The 17,199-nt window shown below is 45.2% G+C and overlaps 1 protein-coding gene across 1 annotated transcript in view; it reads left to right on the plus strand.

The window, feature by feature from the left end:
- The window catches only part of Fank1 (fibronectin type III and ankyrin repeat domains 1), a 104,612-nt gene that overhangs the window by 76,945 nt on the left and 10,468 nt on the right, over positions 1 to 17,199 (plus strand). Inside the window, exons 2-6 of the mRNA XM_034495249.2 lie at positions 2,493 to 2,670; positions 10,358 to 10,482; positions 14,075 to 14,156; positions 15,212 to 15,286; positions 15,937 to 16,002. Of these exons, the coding sequence (XP_034351140.1) occupies positions 2,493 to 2,670; positions 10,358 to 10,482; positions 14,075 to 14,156; positions 15,212 to 15,286; positions 15,937 to 16,002 (526 nt within the window). The remainder of the gene's footprint in view (positions 1 to 2,492; positions 2,671 to 10,357; positions 10,483 to 14,074; positions 14,157 to 15,211; positions 15,287 to 15,936; positions 16,003 to 17,199) is intronic.

The following is a 17,199-nucleotide window of genomic DNA, read 5'->3' on the forward strand; positions in this document are numbered from 1 at the left end:
TTTTATATGTTACTTGACCTTTTTTCCCTTACTGCTTTCAATATTCTTTCTTTGTTCTGTGCATTTGGAGTTTTCATTATTTTATGACAAGAGGAATTTCTTTTCTGGTCCCATCTGGTGTTCTGTAGGCTTCTTGTATGTTTACTAGCATTTCTTTCTTTAGGGTAGGAAAGTTTTCTTCTATACTTTTGTTGAAGATGTTTTCTGGCCCTTTGAGTTGGGAATCTTCATCCTCTTCTATATCTATTATTCTTGAGTTGGATCTTTTCATTTTGTCCTGGATTTCTTGAATGTTTTGAGATAGGAGCTTTTTGCTTTTTAAAATTTTTCTTGACTGTTGTGTCTATGTCTTGTATTGTATCTTCTGCTGTTGAGATTCTCTCTTCTATCTCTTGTATTCTGTTGGTGATGCTTGCATCTGTGACTCCTGATCTCTTTCCTAGGTTTTCTGTCTCCAGGGCTGTCTCCCTTTGAGTTTTCTTTAATGATTCTACTTCCATTTTCAGATCCTGGATGGTTTTGTTTAATTCCTTCACCTGTTTGATTCCTATATTTCTTTAAGGGATTTATGCATTTCCTCTTTAAGGGCTTCTACTTATTTACTTGTGTTCTTCTGCATTTCTTTAAGGGAGTTATTTATGTCCTTAAAGTTCTCTATCATCTTAATGAAATGAGAGTTTAGATCTGAATCTTGTTTTAAGAAGGGTGTGATTGGGTATCCAGGACTTGCTTTGGTGGACAAACTGGGTTCTGATGCTGCCAAGTCAAATTGGTTCCTGTTGCTTATGTTCTTACACTTGCCTCTCGCCATCTGGTTATCTCTGCTGTTATCTGGCCTCCCTGTCTCCTATTGGAGCCCATTCTTCCTGTGATCCTGTGATCCTGGGGAGTCAAGCTGGGGGGTTGAGCTACCACTGGTGTGTTTGCTGTATGGGATCAGGTCTCTGCTCCCAGTGGGCACAGGTGGGAGCTGGAAGGCACCCTGGTATCCTGCTGGGCAGGAAGCTGCTTCCCAGGGTCCCAGGGGTTCAGGTACACGGGTCTCTGGGAGGGGTTTAAGATCTCACCTGTGAAGCTGGATGTGTTGTGGGGAGGGGTAGAGCTCCAACTGGGGTGTGTGCTATGAGGGATGAGGTCCAGCACTGGGTCTTTGCTCCTAGCAGGCACAGGTCAGGCTCCTTGTGCATTTAAAACTCAGTATTTCTTTATTTCTGACCTGATAGAGTTGTATGGAAATCCTCTCAAAACATCTAGCATGGAAATCATTCATTTTATTTGTCTGCTTGTATTTGAGACAGGCTCTTTGTACATAGCCCTGGGTGTCCTGGAACTTGCTATGTAGACCAGGCTGGTCTCAAGCCACAGAGATTTACATATGTCTCTGCCTCTTGGTGCTAGAATTAAAAGTGAGTGCTACCATGCCTGGCAAAACTATTCATTTTCAAGGCTGTCTTTAGCATTGTAGAGCTGGAAAATTGCTCATCTATTCCCTTACCAATGGCTCTCCTTTCCTCATGAAAATTGCTGTGCTATGAAGCAGGTCATGTCCTCATTTGTGTGTGTGTGTGTGTCCTCATCACTGTGGCAAAGGTCACCACAGATGAGTGACCTGGTTGAGTGGGACCCACATTTTACAGGATCTCATGCAGCCCATGGCTGTCCTTGAACTCACTATAGAGTTGAAGATGACCTTGAACTGACCCTCCTGCCTCTACCTCATGACTGCTGTGATTACATGTGTGAGATAGCACACTCAAGTTTGTGCAATGTTGGGGATGGAGCCCTGGGCTTTGTGCACACCAGGCAGGCACTCTGTCCTCCACACTACATCTCCACTGGCCAATTTTACCTTCTACCATATACTTGCATAGTGCTCTCTGGCAAGGCTTTGGTTTTTACTTCTCCATAGCCAATGGCTGAGAGTGTCTTCTCCAGATAGTGTCACTTGTAATAGTAACGAGGTCTCTTCAGTGTCTGACTGGACACGAAGTGAGAGCTTGTTGCTGCTGGTCTCTGTGGACACTGGGTTGTGGGAACAGTTGTTATATGTCCTCTTGGATATTTGCTTTTTCTATTTGGCACAGAGCTTATCTTTTACCTGGGTCAAGACTAGTCTGTTCTTGTTTACACAGAGCTAATTATACAGAACAGACGTAAAGCCTTTATCATCTGTTATAAATACATATTTAGACCAAATATGGTGTTCATCTCTTGGCTCTCTCTGTGAGCCAGTTCACCAAAGGATGATAGCAACACACTGAGTTTCATTCTTAAAGATTCAGCTATTTGCTGTGCCACACCAACCCACTTTCTGGAAGGGTCATGGTGAATTTTAGTATCAGCGGACCAGTGTAGTTGCTGTTAGGAGTGTCAAGGCACTTATGTGCGTGCTTCTCACGTGCTGGTGTCCAATGTGTGGGAGACAGTTGGGTCACCAGGCAGCTCTGACCTTCTGGAAACAGAGCCCTGAACCTCATATTTCTCTTTTTCAGAAATCGTGCCACTCTTAAAGCCGCACCCTCCTGTTGTGGGCAAGGTGACTCATCACAGCATCGAACTGTACTGGGATCTGGAAAAGAAAGAGAAACGGCAAGGACCACAGGAGCAGTGGCTTAGGTTCTCCATTGAAGAAGAGGACCCCAAGATGCACAACTATGGTGTCATTTACACGTAGGTGCAGGCATGGCTGCTCACACTTCATCTTGCTTTCCTCACCATAGAACGGTTTTCTAGGTCACCGAGAACCCTCTGGCTACACTGAAGTTAAGGGCTGAACCCATGGACTCTTGGTATGAGCATTAGTGGTCAACATGGGAATGAACCCCCTATAACTGAGAGCTTCCTTGAATCCAGAAGTATGCTAGTGCATTTGCCTATGGCAAAAATGCAGAGAGGGAAAGACAAGATGGCAGGATGAAGCAAGCTGTGGTTCCCATCGGGCTGTTCTGTGTGTGGATACCAGGTGACGCACCTCTAGTTCACACCAGCCGACTGTTCTAATCTCTTCTGACATGGTTGCCCCTTCTCAACTCTTTCGACCTGGAATGGCCTCCATCTCAGCCTCAAGGCTGGGCTTGCCCCATATTAGGGCCTTGCTCCTTAGTTTCCCTAGCATTTTCTTCTGATTTATTTGAACCCAGAGTATGAACCCTAGATGAAGTTTCCTCCTCCTCACTCCCTTCTTACTCTAACGGCCACAAAGCTTGCCAGCCCACCTGCTCTGCCTACAGCCTTACCTTAGATCCCCATTCAGGTGCTCGCAAGCACTGCACTGGGGCTCTCCCACATGGTGGCTTGTTCTTTTTGGTGTCCCCACCAATGTTTAGGCACAATGGGAGATGGGCAAGACTTCTGACTTGTGCAGTACTCTGTCACAGTTCCTAGACCACTGCTGGCAGGCTGCAGGCCCTTGCAGAGTTATGGCTTTTACAAAAGCAAAGTTCCACAGAAGGGGACTCCTTGTCTTCATCTTAGCATTGCCTTAACTTCCTTTGGCTGCTTAGCTCTTTGCAAAATAAAGTCACTTCTTCCTGAGACTTAGAAATACCAGAAAGAAATGCAAGTGTGCTCTCACTTAGCCTTTACTGTAGGGACTACAAGGCTTAGCACAGAAGAGCCTGGAGACCTCCCCTACCTTTCCCTGGTGCTCTGGGACACAATAGTGTAGTAATTCACAGGTAACAGTCTGGCAATGATATGGTCAGGATCCAGAATGTTCAGTCAGCTACTTGTCTGTCCTTTCCTCCAGAGGCATTATACCCAAGTGCTGATGTGGGGATGTGGGGGACAGTCTGGATGGTGGTGATGTGTGTCTGGTCTCATGTCACATGTCTCCTTCTCCCCTCTCCAGTGTCTTTCTTCCCTTCACCCTACTCTTCAGTTGTTACCTAAGTGGTAATATCCTGATATTTGAGAAGCATTTTTTTTCAAACAAAAATAGTATTATCTGAAGTATAGTTACTATATGAGAATAATTTTGGACCTGGAATTTCTGACTCAGTTAGAATTCTATTGTGATAAACACCATGACCAAAAGCAACTTGGGGAGGAAAGGGTTTATTTCAGCTTACAGTTCCACACCACAGTCCATCATGGGGGGAAGTCAGAGCAGGAACCTGGAGGCAGGAGCTGTTGCAGAGGTCGTGGAGGGGTGCAGCTTACAGGCTTGCTCCCCACAGCTTGCTTAGCTTGGTTTCTTACACTTCCAGGACCACCTGCCCAAGACTAGCACCACCCACAATGGGCATGGGTTCTTCCATATCAATTATTAATCAAGAAAACGCCCCACAGACTTTCACATAGGTATGTCTGGCCAAACATGTTCTCAACTGCGGTTCCCTCTTCCCAAATGACTTTAGCTTACATCAAATTGGCCAAAAATAACCATCAAATCCCCAAGATTTTCTTTAATCATTTCACATGTTTTATTACGAAGGTGATTTCCTTCTAAACACATATATACATAATATAGAATGTCCTGTGTGTATGTATGTATATGTGTATGTGTGTGCATGTGTGTGTGTGTGTGTGTCCAGGTATATGTACCCATGGAGGCCAGAAGAGCATGTTGAGTATCCTGCTTTTCCATTCTGCCCCTATTTCATTGAAACAAGCTCCTTCACTGGCACCCAGCTTGCTCTCTGGCAATGGCCACCTACTCGACTGACTGGCCATCAGACCCCAACTATCCTTCTGTCTCTCCCTACCCCAGTGCTGGCATTACAGGTGTGTGGGGCCACAGCCAGCTTTCTAATGTAGGTGCTAGGGATCTGAACTCAGGTCCTGATGCTTTTATGACAAGTGTTCTTTTTTACCCACCAAACTATCTTTCTCATCTTTAAATTATATTTTTAGTATTTTTATGGAGGAAGAAAGAGACAGAGCCTTCAACTTGTCTGACCTGTGCTTGGCCAGAGCATGGGGAACTGCCCTGGCTATGTTCTTTTGTCACTTCTTGGCCTGCCTGCTCCCTCCCATCCTCCGTCCTGCCCTCCCTCTCGTCCTTCCTTCCTTCTTTTTATTGCCAAGTGCCCAAGGTTCATTTAGAGAGATACCAGCCACATACACTAGCCTCCAGCTGATGTAGTGTCTGCGTCATTCACATTGGCCCCAGAAACCTGGCTGCTGTCTGGCCAGAGAACAGTCTTGGTTAGTGGTCTGTCATCCAGAGCTTGTGGCATCATCCGAATACTCTGGCTCCAAGGACCTTTCGGTCAAAGGTTTTATCCCTTTAAAAATTGTGTGCATGTACCTGACCACTAGGTGGCAGGCTTGGACTGCAGCAGTCTCAACCTCATTCATCTCCCGCTTCATTCTAACATTAAGGCAAATAAATGGCTTCCTTACTAGGATGGTTATCTAGTGCACGCTGGTCTGGTGGTGTCGGGTGCTTCCTTCTGCCCTGGCAGTCTGCATCACTGGAGTGGTCTTTGGCTTGGGTTTCCCTTATAGTTCTCAGAAGTACAGTTACCTAGTTTTGTGGGTTCCCCCTTCCATTCCCCTTTACAAGGCCAGGGCATTCTGCTCCATTTCTGTCTGTTTTCCTATGTGTTCCAGGCCCTGAACAGTCCAGAATTTGCCAGTGAGATGAGTCTTCTTGCTTTCTGTCTCTTCTTTCTATCCTGAAGGTTTTTTTTCCCCTCATTTGTCATATTGTCTCAAGCGGGTCTTCTTTGCATGGAGGTCATGCTTTGTACAGTCTGACTCCCTAGGGTGTTGTTTCATCATGTTCTACTGTGAAGGTTGTTTCCTTTTAAAGCCGTATGTGTGTGCACATGCATGTGCATTTATACACATATTTGTGATATCTGTCTCTTTGTATGATATACATGGTACACGTGTGTGTTTGCAGCTTGCTCACACCTGCTTGAGTAGGTCCTATTTCTGAGCACAAAGGTTCTCTGATGTAGGGACTTCCTGTCTTTTGAACATGCCTTGGCATCCTCCTCCGTGTGTTTCTTGTTCTCTGTCCCTTCGTCCTGCCAATGTAATTTTATGCATCAACTGAAAAGCTCCCTTGCTGTTTTACTGTTGTCCTTTCTTGCTGTGACAGTTGCCACCCTCTTGTGCTTTTTACCCACGCCATTGTCATGAGTGCCCATGACATTGTAAACACTGTCCCAAAAGCCAGAGGCAGCACTGGAGTCAGACAGGAATTCCTCATGTTGAGAAAAACTGGTAAATGAGATGTTCAAGTAAAAGGGCATAGTGTGTCAGGGGTACTAGGTCCTAAAGAGGAAAGTGGGGGACAGGTTAGGGGTCTGGGACCAAGATTAAGAGCCTGAAGCAAGTGTGGGGTACTGAAGGGGACTTACCAGGCCAAAGCAGTGTCAAACAGGAAAACTCATGGAGGAATGTGGAGGAGAGTGGACAGGTGGAGGTATTGGTGAGGCTGACAAGGTAGCAAGAGGTGACAGTGTGACTGTGACTTATCCAGAGAGTACTGGCTTTTACTAGAAAGAGGTTGGGGGAAGCAAGTGAAGTTGTTAATCCAGAAGAGGCAGGGTCTATATGGTCTATGAGGGCCGCTGTGGCTGCCTGAGATGAGGCTGTGGGAGGAGGGGAGTAGGCAGCAGAGAGAGTTAATCAGGAAGCTTGTGCCATAATTGAGGGGGGAGATAGCAGAACAGTGTGTGAACTGGTTGAACACACGATGCTTTTAATGGTAGATTGAAAGCATTTGCGAGTGGATCCAGGCTCAGGCCTGTGGTCCCAGGTGCTTAGCGGGCTGAAACAGAGGGGGATCACTTGAGGCCCAGAGATGGGGACCAGCCTACACAAATTTCAAGGCTTCATCTCAAAATCTAAAACAGGACATCTTAAAATTTTCCAGTGTGCTAGACCTCTATTAGTTATGGGGATTGAGTGAATGCTAATAAGCAAGGGAGACTGCATGTGTGTAGACTTGTATGTGTGCATGTGTGCACATCACACCCACACACCCACACACCCTCACAGGCATGCTCACCCATACCTTAGGGGACCAACCCTACTCAAACTATAGTGAGGATGCTCACTTAGCAATACAATCTACATCTTCCTAAGAATCACCTGCTCTGGTCTGATTCATTTTTACTTACAATTTTCAGCCCATGTAGTATTTCAGGACATTTATTCTGTTTGGTTTAGAGAGTTCATGTTGTGGTGAGTGTATTTATGTTTCTCATTCTTGTCTGCTTTTTAAAATTCAAATGTTTTTCTTTATGCCATCAGAACCATTTCTTTATTATCTTATGTGGCTGTGTGTCCATCTGTCTGTCTCCCAGCTAGCCTGTGATGGCACTGGCTTCTGCTCCATGGACTTTGGCAGGCATAGTAGTGCTTCTGTTGGCTGGAAGCTGGCACTCGGGATGCTGCCTAGACTATTTTCTCTCCATCACTGCCTGCCACTGTCCTGTAGCTCCATTTTACCATGTGGTCCCTCTACAGCAGGAATTAGAACTTCTCATGGTGTCTAACTCTCAATGGCACCAGTGTGAAAGCTATAGGCTTCTTATCACTCAACCTCAGAGTTACCCAGCTTCCCTCCTGCCACCTTCCTCCCATTCCAGGGCACAGGAGTAGACTCTTGCCTGTGTTTCTGCATTGATGGATGGGCTGGCCTCTCTGAGCATGCACCTTCTTTGGAGTGAAGAGGGATGGCTTTACAAATAAAAGATACCAGAGTGGGGCTGAATTTGCCAACAGAGCATGGGGAGCAGGGCTTGATGGTAGAGGCGTCTAGTGCTCAGATTATTATTTTTTGGCTCTGTTGGATTTTGGTGCCTGAAGTAATTTTGTAGTGCAAGTTACTCCTTTCTCCTAGAGTCTCAGCTTTGGATGAGCACCAAGGAGAAAGGGTTTTGATAATTGTGGGGTTGGGTGATGTAGCTGGCTCTCATGGGGGCATCTTTCTTCACATACCTGGGTCTGACACAACCTACGTATACTCTGTTTGAGGCACACATGCATTTCATCCTGGGGCTGATGTCCTTTGAACCTTACATTTCATTCTGACACATCTTGTCTGTCATAGAAGTCAGAGAGAACTTCTTGCAGGACACCATGCAATTCTCTCTCCTCTCACCCCTCATTCCTCATGCAGGAGAAGAAACTCTGGAGGAAATCAGACTTCAGGCTCTGGGAGGGATGGGGTTGAGAAGCTGAAGGCTTCACCCAGTGTCCGAGTGGCTCTGTTCTGTAGCCACCCCTCTAATGCCACACCTTTGAGAAAAGACTGATTTTCTAGTGGGCTCTGGGGATGAATAAATGAGGCCTTGAGTAACAGCTGAGGCCCATCTTTATTCTGCAGCTGTGTGTGTTCAGGCAAGCTTCTACCAGCCACGATGGTGACTCCAGCTGATAGGGCCCACAGGATGTTGAATGATTTAACTCCTTCTTGGGCTCATCTGGGTCTGCCTGGCCCAACACCTTGCAAGAAATGGGCATGGAATAAGTTTGAATTGCATAGAACAAAGCTTGTGTGTAAATATTTAGGTTGAGCACAAACATCCTTGAACAGCCAGTTTGTAAATAGTAATGTATGGCTTTGGCATCTGCAGAAGCTCTGCTGAGGATGAGAGAAATGACAGAAAACAATGGTAAGCTTGTATGCATGGAGCCATGGGTAAGTATATTGAAGGGAAGAAAGCAAGAATATAGTGAAGTGGAGAGAAAAAGAACTAGAGATAGTATGTTCCCTCAACAAAGGTCAAGCCTTTGAAGCACAAGCAAAAACAAACTTAGTTAGATATAGCATTGCAATAGGGATTCTTGGGATCTACTCAAAGCCCAGTAAAGATTTCTGGTAGTAGAATGAAACTGAGAATTGAAATATATCAGGAGCTACAAGTAATCCTATCCCCTTTGAAGGCTTGGTGTCTTAGCATGTGCACCAAAGCAGAGGCATCCCATCAGCTTCCTATATAGCAGAGAACTGGCGTCTCTATGCACCTTTTGGTTCCAGCATCCTCTGAGAGGGCTAAGGGCAGGGCAGCAGGCTAGCCACTGCACTGGTTTCCAGTTCTCATTTTCTAGGCTCCTGATTACAGAATTCAGACATCTTCCCCTGGAGTCATAGGATCTTCACTGCAAGCCTCTAGTCAGACTTCTACCATAGAAACCTTCAACTCCTGTTGCCAGCTAGCATTCCTAGGTGAACTTACAGGTGATGTAAGATGTTAGAGTTGTTTTGTATTATGCTGCCTGACTTCCTAGCTAAACAGATTTGGTTCTGAGCAGCAAACCATCATTGGCTTGACTTCTTAAGTCCTGCTCCCTGCAGTATTTTGCTTGCTTTAGATGTAGTAGCTATGACTTTCAGACTTTATCTACCTACTTGAAGACCATTTGAGACTCACATGTGTACATAATCTTTTAAATGTGAAACTTTGTCATCTGAATATGAATTTTATGGGTTAGTATGAGTTTTTTTTTGAAGAACATGTAACTTGTCAGCTGTGCACCAAGCACTGTGTTATGTGAAACATTTTTGGGGAGAGTATAAACAAATGTGTATTTACTCTAGATAGCAAACCAATGATACACTATGGGAACAATTTTGCCAAAGAGCAACTGGATGAACCAATGAATGAGATTGTTGTTGGTTTTTTTTTTTTTTTTTTCTGGGAAAGTGTGGGAGGGTTAGGTATAGGAGCATGGAGGACTCAAAGGCAGTTGTGTCAAAGGTACTGACTGATGAAAGCTGCAATCTTAAAGTTCTGAAAAACTTTTAGGCAGCACTATAGGTCAGAGAGTCTCTACTTAGGCAGCTCAGGTGGTGGGAAAGTTCATTTTCTCTTATATCCAGGATAGCGGGGAAAATCCCTCCCCTGGCCTTCTGAATCTTACTGGTTTTAGGAACTTGCTAAGACTTGTGAGTTGTTTGTATCCAGAGACTCATGAGCCTTCTCTATTCCTTTCTGGGTGGGATGTTTCAATTAGGAAGGACCACACCTGGCTAGGCCAGATGGGGCAAAGAGGTTATATGCCACAAAGATACAGATCTGTGACCTATCCATTTTTCTCAAGGAATTCAATAAAGCAGGATCAGATTGATACTGATTCATTCAGTGGAAGCATTCAAAAGTTGCTTCTACCTGTTGTTACCTGCTGTTGGGAAATGCTGCCTAGGTGACCTGGCATACAGGCAAGGTAAAAACTACACTATATAAAACTGAAAACCTGCTGTACACAAGCCAAAATCTCACCTGCATTGTTAGTGAAGGACTGTGAATACATATAAAACATTCCATCCTCAGACACAACACCAGACACACATATCTTTAAATATTTTAAAGTATCACCGTCAGGAAATGACATAAAACTAGAAAAAGACCAAGGTGGTCAGAGTCATTCATGTTTGTTTCCTTCTGTCCAGGGGTTATGCGACAAAGCATGTGGTTGAAGGCCTAGAACCAAGGACGCTGTACAGATTTCGACTGAAGGTCACCAGCCCCTCTGGAGAATATGAGTACAGCCCAGTCGTCTCGGTGGCTACGACCCGTGAGTACACTGCTCTATGCTCACTTTAGAGCTATAAAAAACACAAAGCAGTTTAGAGGTAAAAATTGAGTGCTTTCTCCTAGGCCTCACTGGAAGCAGAAAGCACTCCATTTGTGAGGTCTGTGATAATGTTGTTTACTACCCAGGACCTCTTTACAGCATAGCATAAGGAAGGCCAGCTATGCTGTCCAGAATTGGGAGAGCTGGCTTGGTGCCAGGATTGTTCTGTCCATGGGCATTTGGTACAGGGTGAAAGTTACCTTTCTTAGGAAGTGTGACAGAAAATTGCCTCCTCCACAACTTGTACAGTGTCTATTGTACATGCCTTCCATGCATGTGTATGTCCTATCTGTCGTATACTTCTGGTTCCCTGGGTACTGAAACCAAAGAAAAATACGATCAGTATTTCCCCAGCCACAGGGAAGCAGTGCTCCACAGAGGTAGCCAGGGAGTCTAGCCACACTGCCTCTGACCACCTATGTTCTGTGTGTGGGCTACCATTGTGCCCTCCGTGTGACTGAAGATGATTCAGATTTTGAGCTACCTTACTGGTCCTTTGGTTACAAGGATGGCAAGAGGAGCCTGGCTCTGGATGAACAGACCGAGGGCAGAGTTTGTTAAAGCTGGGGCAGGGGGGAATGGGGACCTTTACCTGTGGTCCTAAGTGATGCTTAGCCAGTCATGAAACAAGGCAATTTCATAGGAGACACGCAGTAGTCAATTATACAGGTTAGGCAAGAGGGTCTGTTCCTTAATCTGGTGGTGGTGGTGGTGGTGGTGGTGGTGGTGGTGGTGGTGGTGTGTGTGTGTGTGTGTGTGTGTGTGTTTGTGCACGCATGCATGTGCATGCGCACGCTCATGCTATAGCACTGCCAAACACTATACCTGACTGTTTCTCTGCTATCCTCATGGGGCTATACTCTGCAGAGAGACTGGTTGTCATCTTTGTTGGAGACAGGCCTCTGATTCTGCTGATCGACTGCTGTTCCCTTATTCTATCTTGTTCAGTGTGGACTCTCTTAAGGAAGCAGAGATGCTAAGCAGAGAATTGAGAATGCTCACATTATACAGAGCAAGCAAAAATGCTTCTGTGGGCTGATGATTTGCATTCAGTTTGAGAGTGTTTTAATGAATCACAAAAGCCTGCACTTTGTTTGAATAAAGGATGCTCAGCCTTTTTTTTTTCTTCCCAGGTAAAGTACATGAGGCTCTTGCTTAAATGAAGCATGCAATTTTAATCAGTCAGATCCTTAAAAAGAAAGAAAAACAGCTGCTACTTGTTAATTGGCAAATATCTTCTCCAATGAGTTCATGATTTATTCACTGCTTTTAATAAAGACCCAAATTCCACCAAGGGAGGTGTTATCCCATGTCACACTCATATGCACATCTGCAGCTAAATGACCCCCAAGTAGAGTAAGATGGCTTCTCAAAGTCCACTCTACCCATCCCCTCCTAGGGTTGCCCACTGAGTGCACTGCATTTAACTGAGATGGGCACCCCTAGAGCATCCTCAACATGATGCCTGCAGTCACACCACTCAGAAGAATCAGTGTATGGTGAGACTCAGCAAGGCCCAGGCTAGCCTGTTTTATATTCAGTTGCACATATTGAGGCCATTCTCCTGGGCCAGGCCTGCAGTCTTGAAAAGCTCTTGGCTGGAAGACTGGAGTATGTTGCTCATCCTGGAATTTCCTCTCTGATCTCCATGACTCCTCCCTACAGAGGAAGTAGAAGTGGCAGACAAAGGCCTTTTCATTCTGTCCTATATTTGTCAATTCTAGTCCACAGGTTTTATTTTTAAAACATTATTATTATTATTGTGTGTGTGTGTTACCATGCATGTGGAGGTTAGAAGACAACTTTATGGAGTTGGGTCTCTTTGTCTACCTTTGGTGGGATTTGGATGGCATTCAGATTCCCACACTTGTATCACAAGTGCCTTTACCCTCTGAGGCACCCTGCCAGCCCACCTTAAAAGGTTTTCCTGCAGGGCGGTGTCACACGACTTTAATACTTTAATCCCAGCACTTGGGAGGCAGAGGCAGGCGGATTTCTGAGTTCAAGGCCAGCCTGGTCTACAGAGTGAGTTCCAGGACAGCCAGGGCTACACAGAGAAACCCCGTCTCGAAAAACCAAAAAAAAAAAAAAAAAAAAAAAAAAAAAAGGTTTTCCTGGGCTGATCTAATGGTTCTAGTGGTATTCTCAGCTGTCACTGTCCTCCTGGACAGCGTCTTAGAAGCTGGAAAGTACTGACTGAAAGTACTGACTGAGCTAATGCTGAGAAGGACTCTCATAATGACAAGTGGTTTTTTGGTTCTTTTTGGTAGGACTCAGCAAGTACGATGAGAAAGAGTGCTGCTTTCCTCTGTCTTGTGAGGAGGTGTTTTTGTTCTCAGAATCCCATGGGAAGCTCTGAGGATACCTAGCAGAATCAGGGAATAGACACTACATTTTTTTTTTTTTAGCTGTGGCATAACACCTAGACATCTCTGTTGCATACAGCCCTCAAGCTCATAAGCGTGAAATGATCTTGCTTTGTTTTCCAATATTTTTGTGCAACAGCATTTTCTGGTTAGGATGTTCTAGGAAGCACCTTCATCAGGAGACCTTACTGTGCAGAGAGGTGAAGTGCAGTGAGGTGGAGTGCAGTGCAGTGAGGTGGAGTAGAGTGAGGTGGAGCAAAGTGCAGTGAGGTAGGAGCACAGTGCAGTAAGGTAGAGTGCAGTGAGGTGGAGTGCAGTGCAGTGAGGTGGAGTGCAGTGAGGTGGAGTGCAGTGAGGTGGAGTGCAGTGAGGTGGAGTGCAGTGAGGTGGAGTGCAGTGCAGTAAGGTAGAGTGCAGTGAGGTGGAGTGCTGGGCATGGTGGGATGTGAGAGCATTAAGGAGCGCTATGCTAGACGGCAGCAGTGTGCTGGGCATTTACCACTGCATCCCTTATGTGGTTGGAAGAGAGTGTCTTCCCATGGCCAGCAGTGTGGAAGTTGAGCCTGATGATTTGCCTCTCCCTCCCACCCCTCAGACGGCATCCATACCCTTGTCGCTGTGTCACACTGCCAGCCACTGGCCCTCTCAATTTCCCTGCTGATTTTTTTTTGTCTTGTTAGGCTTGTTGACCCTCACTGTTCCCAACTTGGAAGAGTGCCATCTCCCTTTAAGGGTCTTCTCACATGCTCTTCACCTCCTTGTGGGCATAAAACTCATTTGTTCTCAAAGCTCAGGGAGCTAAGGCAATTGTCCTTGTTGAGGTAGTTTAGCCACTGGGTAAAAGAAAGCAGTATGCTGTGACAGTTGCTGGGGTTTCCCTGGTCACAGGAGACATTATGAAGGAAGATCCCAATGGTAACACTCACAAAGCAATACTTTACAACTTGACAGTTCCTAGTTCTTTGGGTCAGTCTGAAGTTTCTCTTAACATGTGAGAAACATGTCTTTTCCAGTGAAAGTTGTTGTGTAGGACATGTGAGTCCTACTGACAGGGACAGCTCATGCCTTTGTGGAGGTGAAGGTGAACCCAGGCCTCAGGAGGAAGAGTGAGATGGGGACCCCCCCCCCCCACATTTGGATGACCACTCTCTGTCTGCTTTCTTTAGGGGAGCCCATAAGTAGCGAACACTTTCATCGTGCTGTCAATGTGAACGATGAAGATCTTCTGCTTCGAATTTTGGAAGGAGGGTGAGAGAGCGCAGCCAGCTTTTCTGTCTTTCTTCCACTGCCCACTAGGTACACAGACAATACAGGGCACAGCTTTATTTTGTTTTCCTAAACAAATTCTCCAGCACCTCCTACATTTACCTCAGGTGCCTGGTATGTGCTAGTGAAGTCTAGTTAATAAGGAGTCCTAGAGACCCCTGTAAATGATATGGTTTGTGATTGCTTAATGATAACTATAAAAGGAAATGACAGGTCTGGGCATCATGCTTTATCCCCAGAAGCAATTATTATCCTTTGATTCTCTATCCCAGCATTTAGTACAGGTCAGTTCAAAATGTCTGCATGTAGTAACTGGTGACCCTGAGAATAGGCAAACCATCGCCTCGGAGACTAGAAAGTTGGTATAGGACACCAGAGATGAAGTGTGTGGGGATGGGCGTGGGGGGCATGGCTGATGCAGGTGTGACTCCTGAAGCTGCCTCCCACATAGAGATGTAATTGAGATTCTTTTGCACTGTGGTTTTGTGTATCTCAGAAGGCAATGGTTTCTGAACTGGGGTTTGATAAGTTGATGAGAAAGTTCTACAGAATGCCATGCTCCTTGGCTGACAATATGAGATGTATGCATCAGTACTGGCTATCAGTACATAGCCAGTAGAAAAGTGGAGAGTCAAGAGTAAAGCCCAGGTTCCAGCCATGCCCGCTCCTATGGTGAAACTGAGTTGGTGCCATAGAGGCTTTGCTGGTTGCAGCTATTTGGTGGAAAGGCATGATTGTTTTGAGTTGAAGGGAGCTCCTGTTTCAAGTGAAACAAAAATGGTATATATATGTGTGTGTGTGTGTGTATATATATCTATATATATATATGTGTGTGTGTATATATATATATATATATATATATATATATATATATATATACTATTAGGACATTGTAAGACAAGAAAAATGTAGTGGCCCAAGAGAAACTGACTCATTCTGGTAAAATGAACCATTTCCACTCCCCATGGGCCCTGCAAAGCATGGTTAACTTCAGGATCTATGACACGAATGACAGTCTCTCCTCTGTTTTCCTTAAGCCATGTCATGATTGACGTGCCCAACAAATTTGGCTTTACCGCTCTCATGGTTGCTGCTCAGAAAGGCTACACCAGGTATGGTTCTTCCTAGTCCCGTGTGAGGAGTAGGGCTTCTCCTTCCCCGCAGGGCTGTAGCCAGCACAGAGTGGCAGCTGCTTTTTCCTTTCCCAAACCATTCCATGCAATGGCTTCCATTCAGGTTCTTGTGCTGGGTTAGGCAGCTTTTGGGTGAGTTTGTATTTAGTCTCATCACATAGTGAGTATGTCTTAGGGACAGTCATGATTAGAATTTGAATTTCTTTAACCAAAGGTGAGTGAGGGGGACTTTGGGAGCAGACTTCCCCTTGAGGTTGCCACCGGCTGTCCCACAGGACTGGCTAGAAGTGTTTGTATCTTACTTTACAGTCACACTTATATTTTAATTGCAACAATGCCATTTTGACAGACAATACAAATGTGTTCTCATTGAGGGTTTCTGTTTAACCCTATATTTAAAACAGCCATTAAAATAATACAAGCTCTTTGTGCCATGTGGACAGATGGGTCAGATGAGTGACTCATGCAAGACTGAGACTCTGTTTTTGGTGCACTTCCTGTTCAACAGTGACTGAATGGGCAGAGAGGAAGATGCCGCAGGACACCTTGAGGGTCAGATTATTATGTTTCATTGGGTTGCCATGTTCCCAAAGCCATTAGCTCACTGCTGTTAACTGTGTTCCCTTCAGGCTTGTGAAGATCCTAATTTCCAATGGCACAGACGTGAATATGAAGAACGGAAGTGGCAAGGACAGGTAGGAGGAGGAGGGACCTCGGAGAGCTGGCCTGGCTGCGGTTGTGGTACTAGACTGTACTCAGAGGGGTTTTGCCTTATTCATTTTCTCCACTTTACCATGAAAGTCCCAAGAGATGAGTGGGCCTCCTGGGAAGATGGGGTGATGAAGGCTGACTTGTTCATCTGTGGTTTTGTTCATCAGGTAAACCTGTCCAGCCTTCTCCAGCTCAGCAACCCATAGCTATTGGAACAGCACCACCAGCTCTGGGCCAGGGGCTCTTGATTCATCCCAGCCTTCCTCTACTACCCAAGGGCCAGGTGTTTTTAAAGCAGTGCCTTGCTGTGGTTTCTACCACACCAGCTGGGGGTTACAGGAAGAGGCTGAAGAAGAGCTAGGTACTCACGATGAAGGGACATTTTGAAATATTTCAGTACCAGCTGTTGTAGCAATTAGATTGAACTATTTCAGCAGAGTCAACATTTATTTGGTGAGGACTACATGCTAGGCACCGTGTTTAGCGCATGGCTCAGTATGCTCATAAGGTACATGGAGTACAGAGGCCAAATAACTAGGCACCACACTCATAGACTCTGATCATATGCCATATTTTGTGTGCGCATGTGTGTGGGAGCACATTTGTATGGATGTGGATGTAAGAGCAGGTGAAGGCCTGAGAACGTAAGAAGTCATAGTTAGGAGACATCCACTTTGCTTTTTAAGACAAGGTTTCTCATTGGCTGCAGGCTTGCTGATTCAGCTGGGGTTGCTGGCTGGTCTGCAACTTCCAGGGAGCCTCTTGTCTCTACTTCCACCACCAGTGATGAATAGGTGCATGCAGTCATACGTGGCTTTCTACATGCATGTTAGAGATCTGAACTCAGGCCCTTCAGCTTGCACAGAAAACAATTTACCCACCAAGCCATCTTCATAACCCAAAATGTGGCTTTCTTCAGCCAGAAAGCCTATCTACTCCATTCCAGTGCAGTGAAAGATAACATTTAGACAACAATTTAAAAATTATTTTCTGAGTGACCCTTAAACCGATTTGGGACTAAGTAATCAATTGGCTCAAGATTTTGAAAAGATTATTGCCAGTTTACAAAAGAAAAATGTAAGGAAAGTTGAAAACAGGCAAGAATCAAAAGAGAACCAGAAACTGACTAAGGGGAATGTTTTCATGTTGCAAAAATGTAAGAGTCACCTCTTAAGAAAAAT

The sequence above is a fragment of the Arvicanthis niloticus genome, chromosome 1 (genome assembly GCF_011762505.2).
Source record: "Arvicanthis niloticus isolate mArvNil1 chromosome 1, mArvNil1.pat.X, whole genome shotgun sequence".
In the NCBI taxonomy this organism is placed as follows: Eukaryota; Metazoa; Chordata; class Mammalia; order Rodentia; family Muridae; genus Arvicanthis; species Arvicanthis niloticus.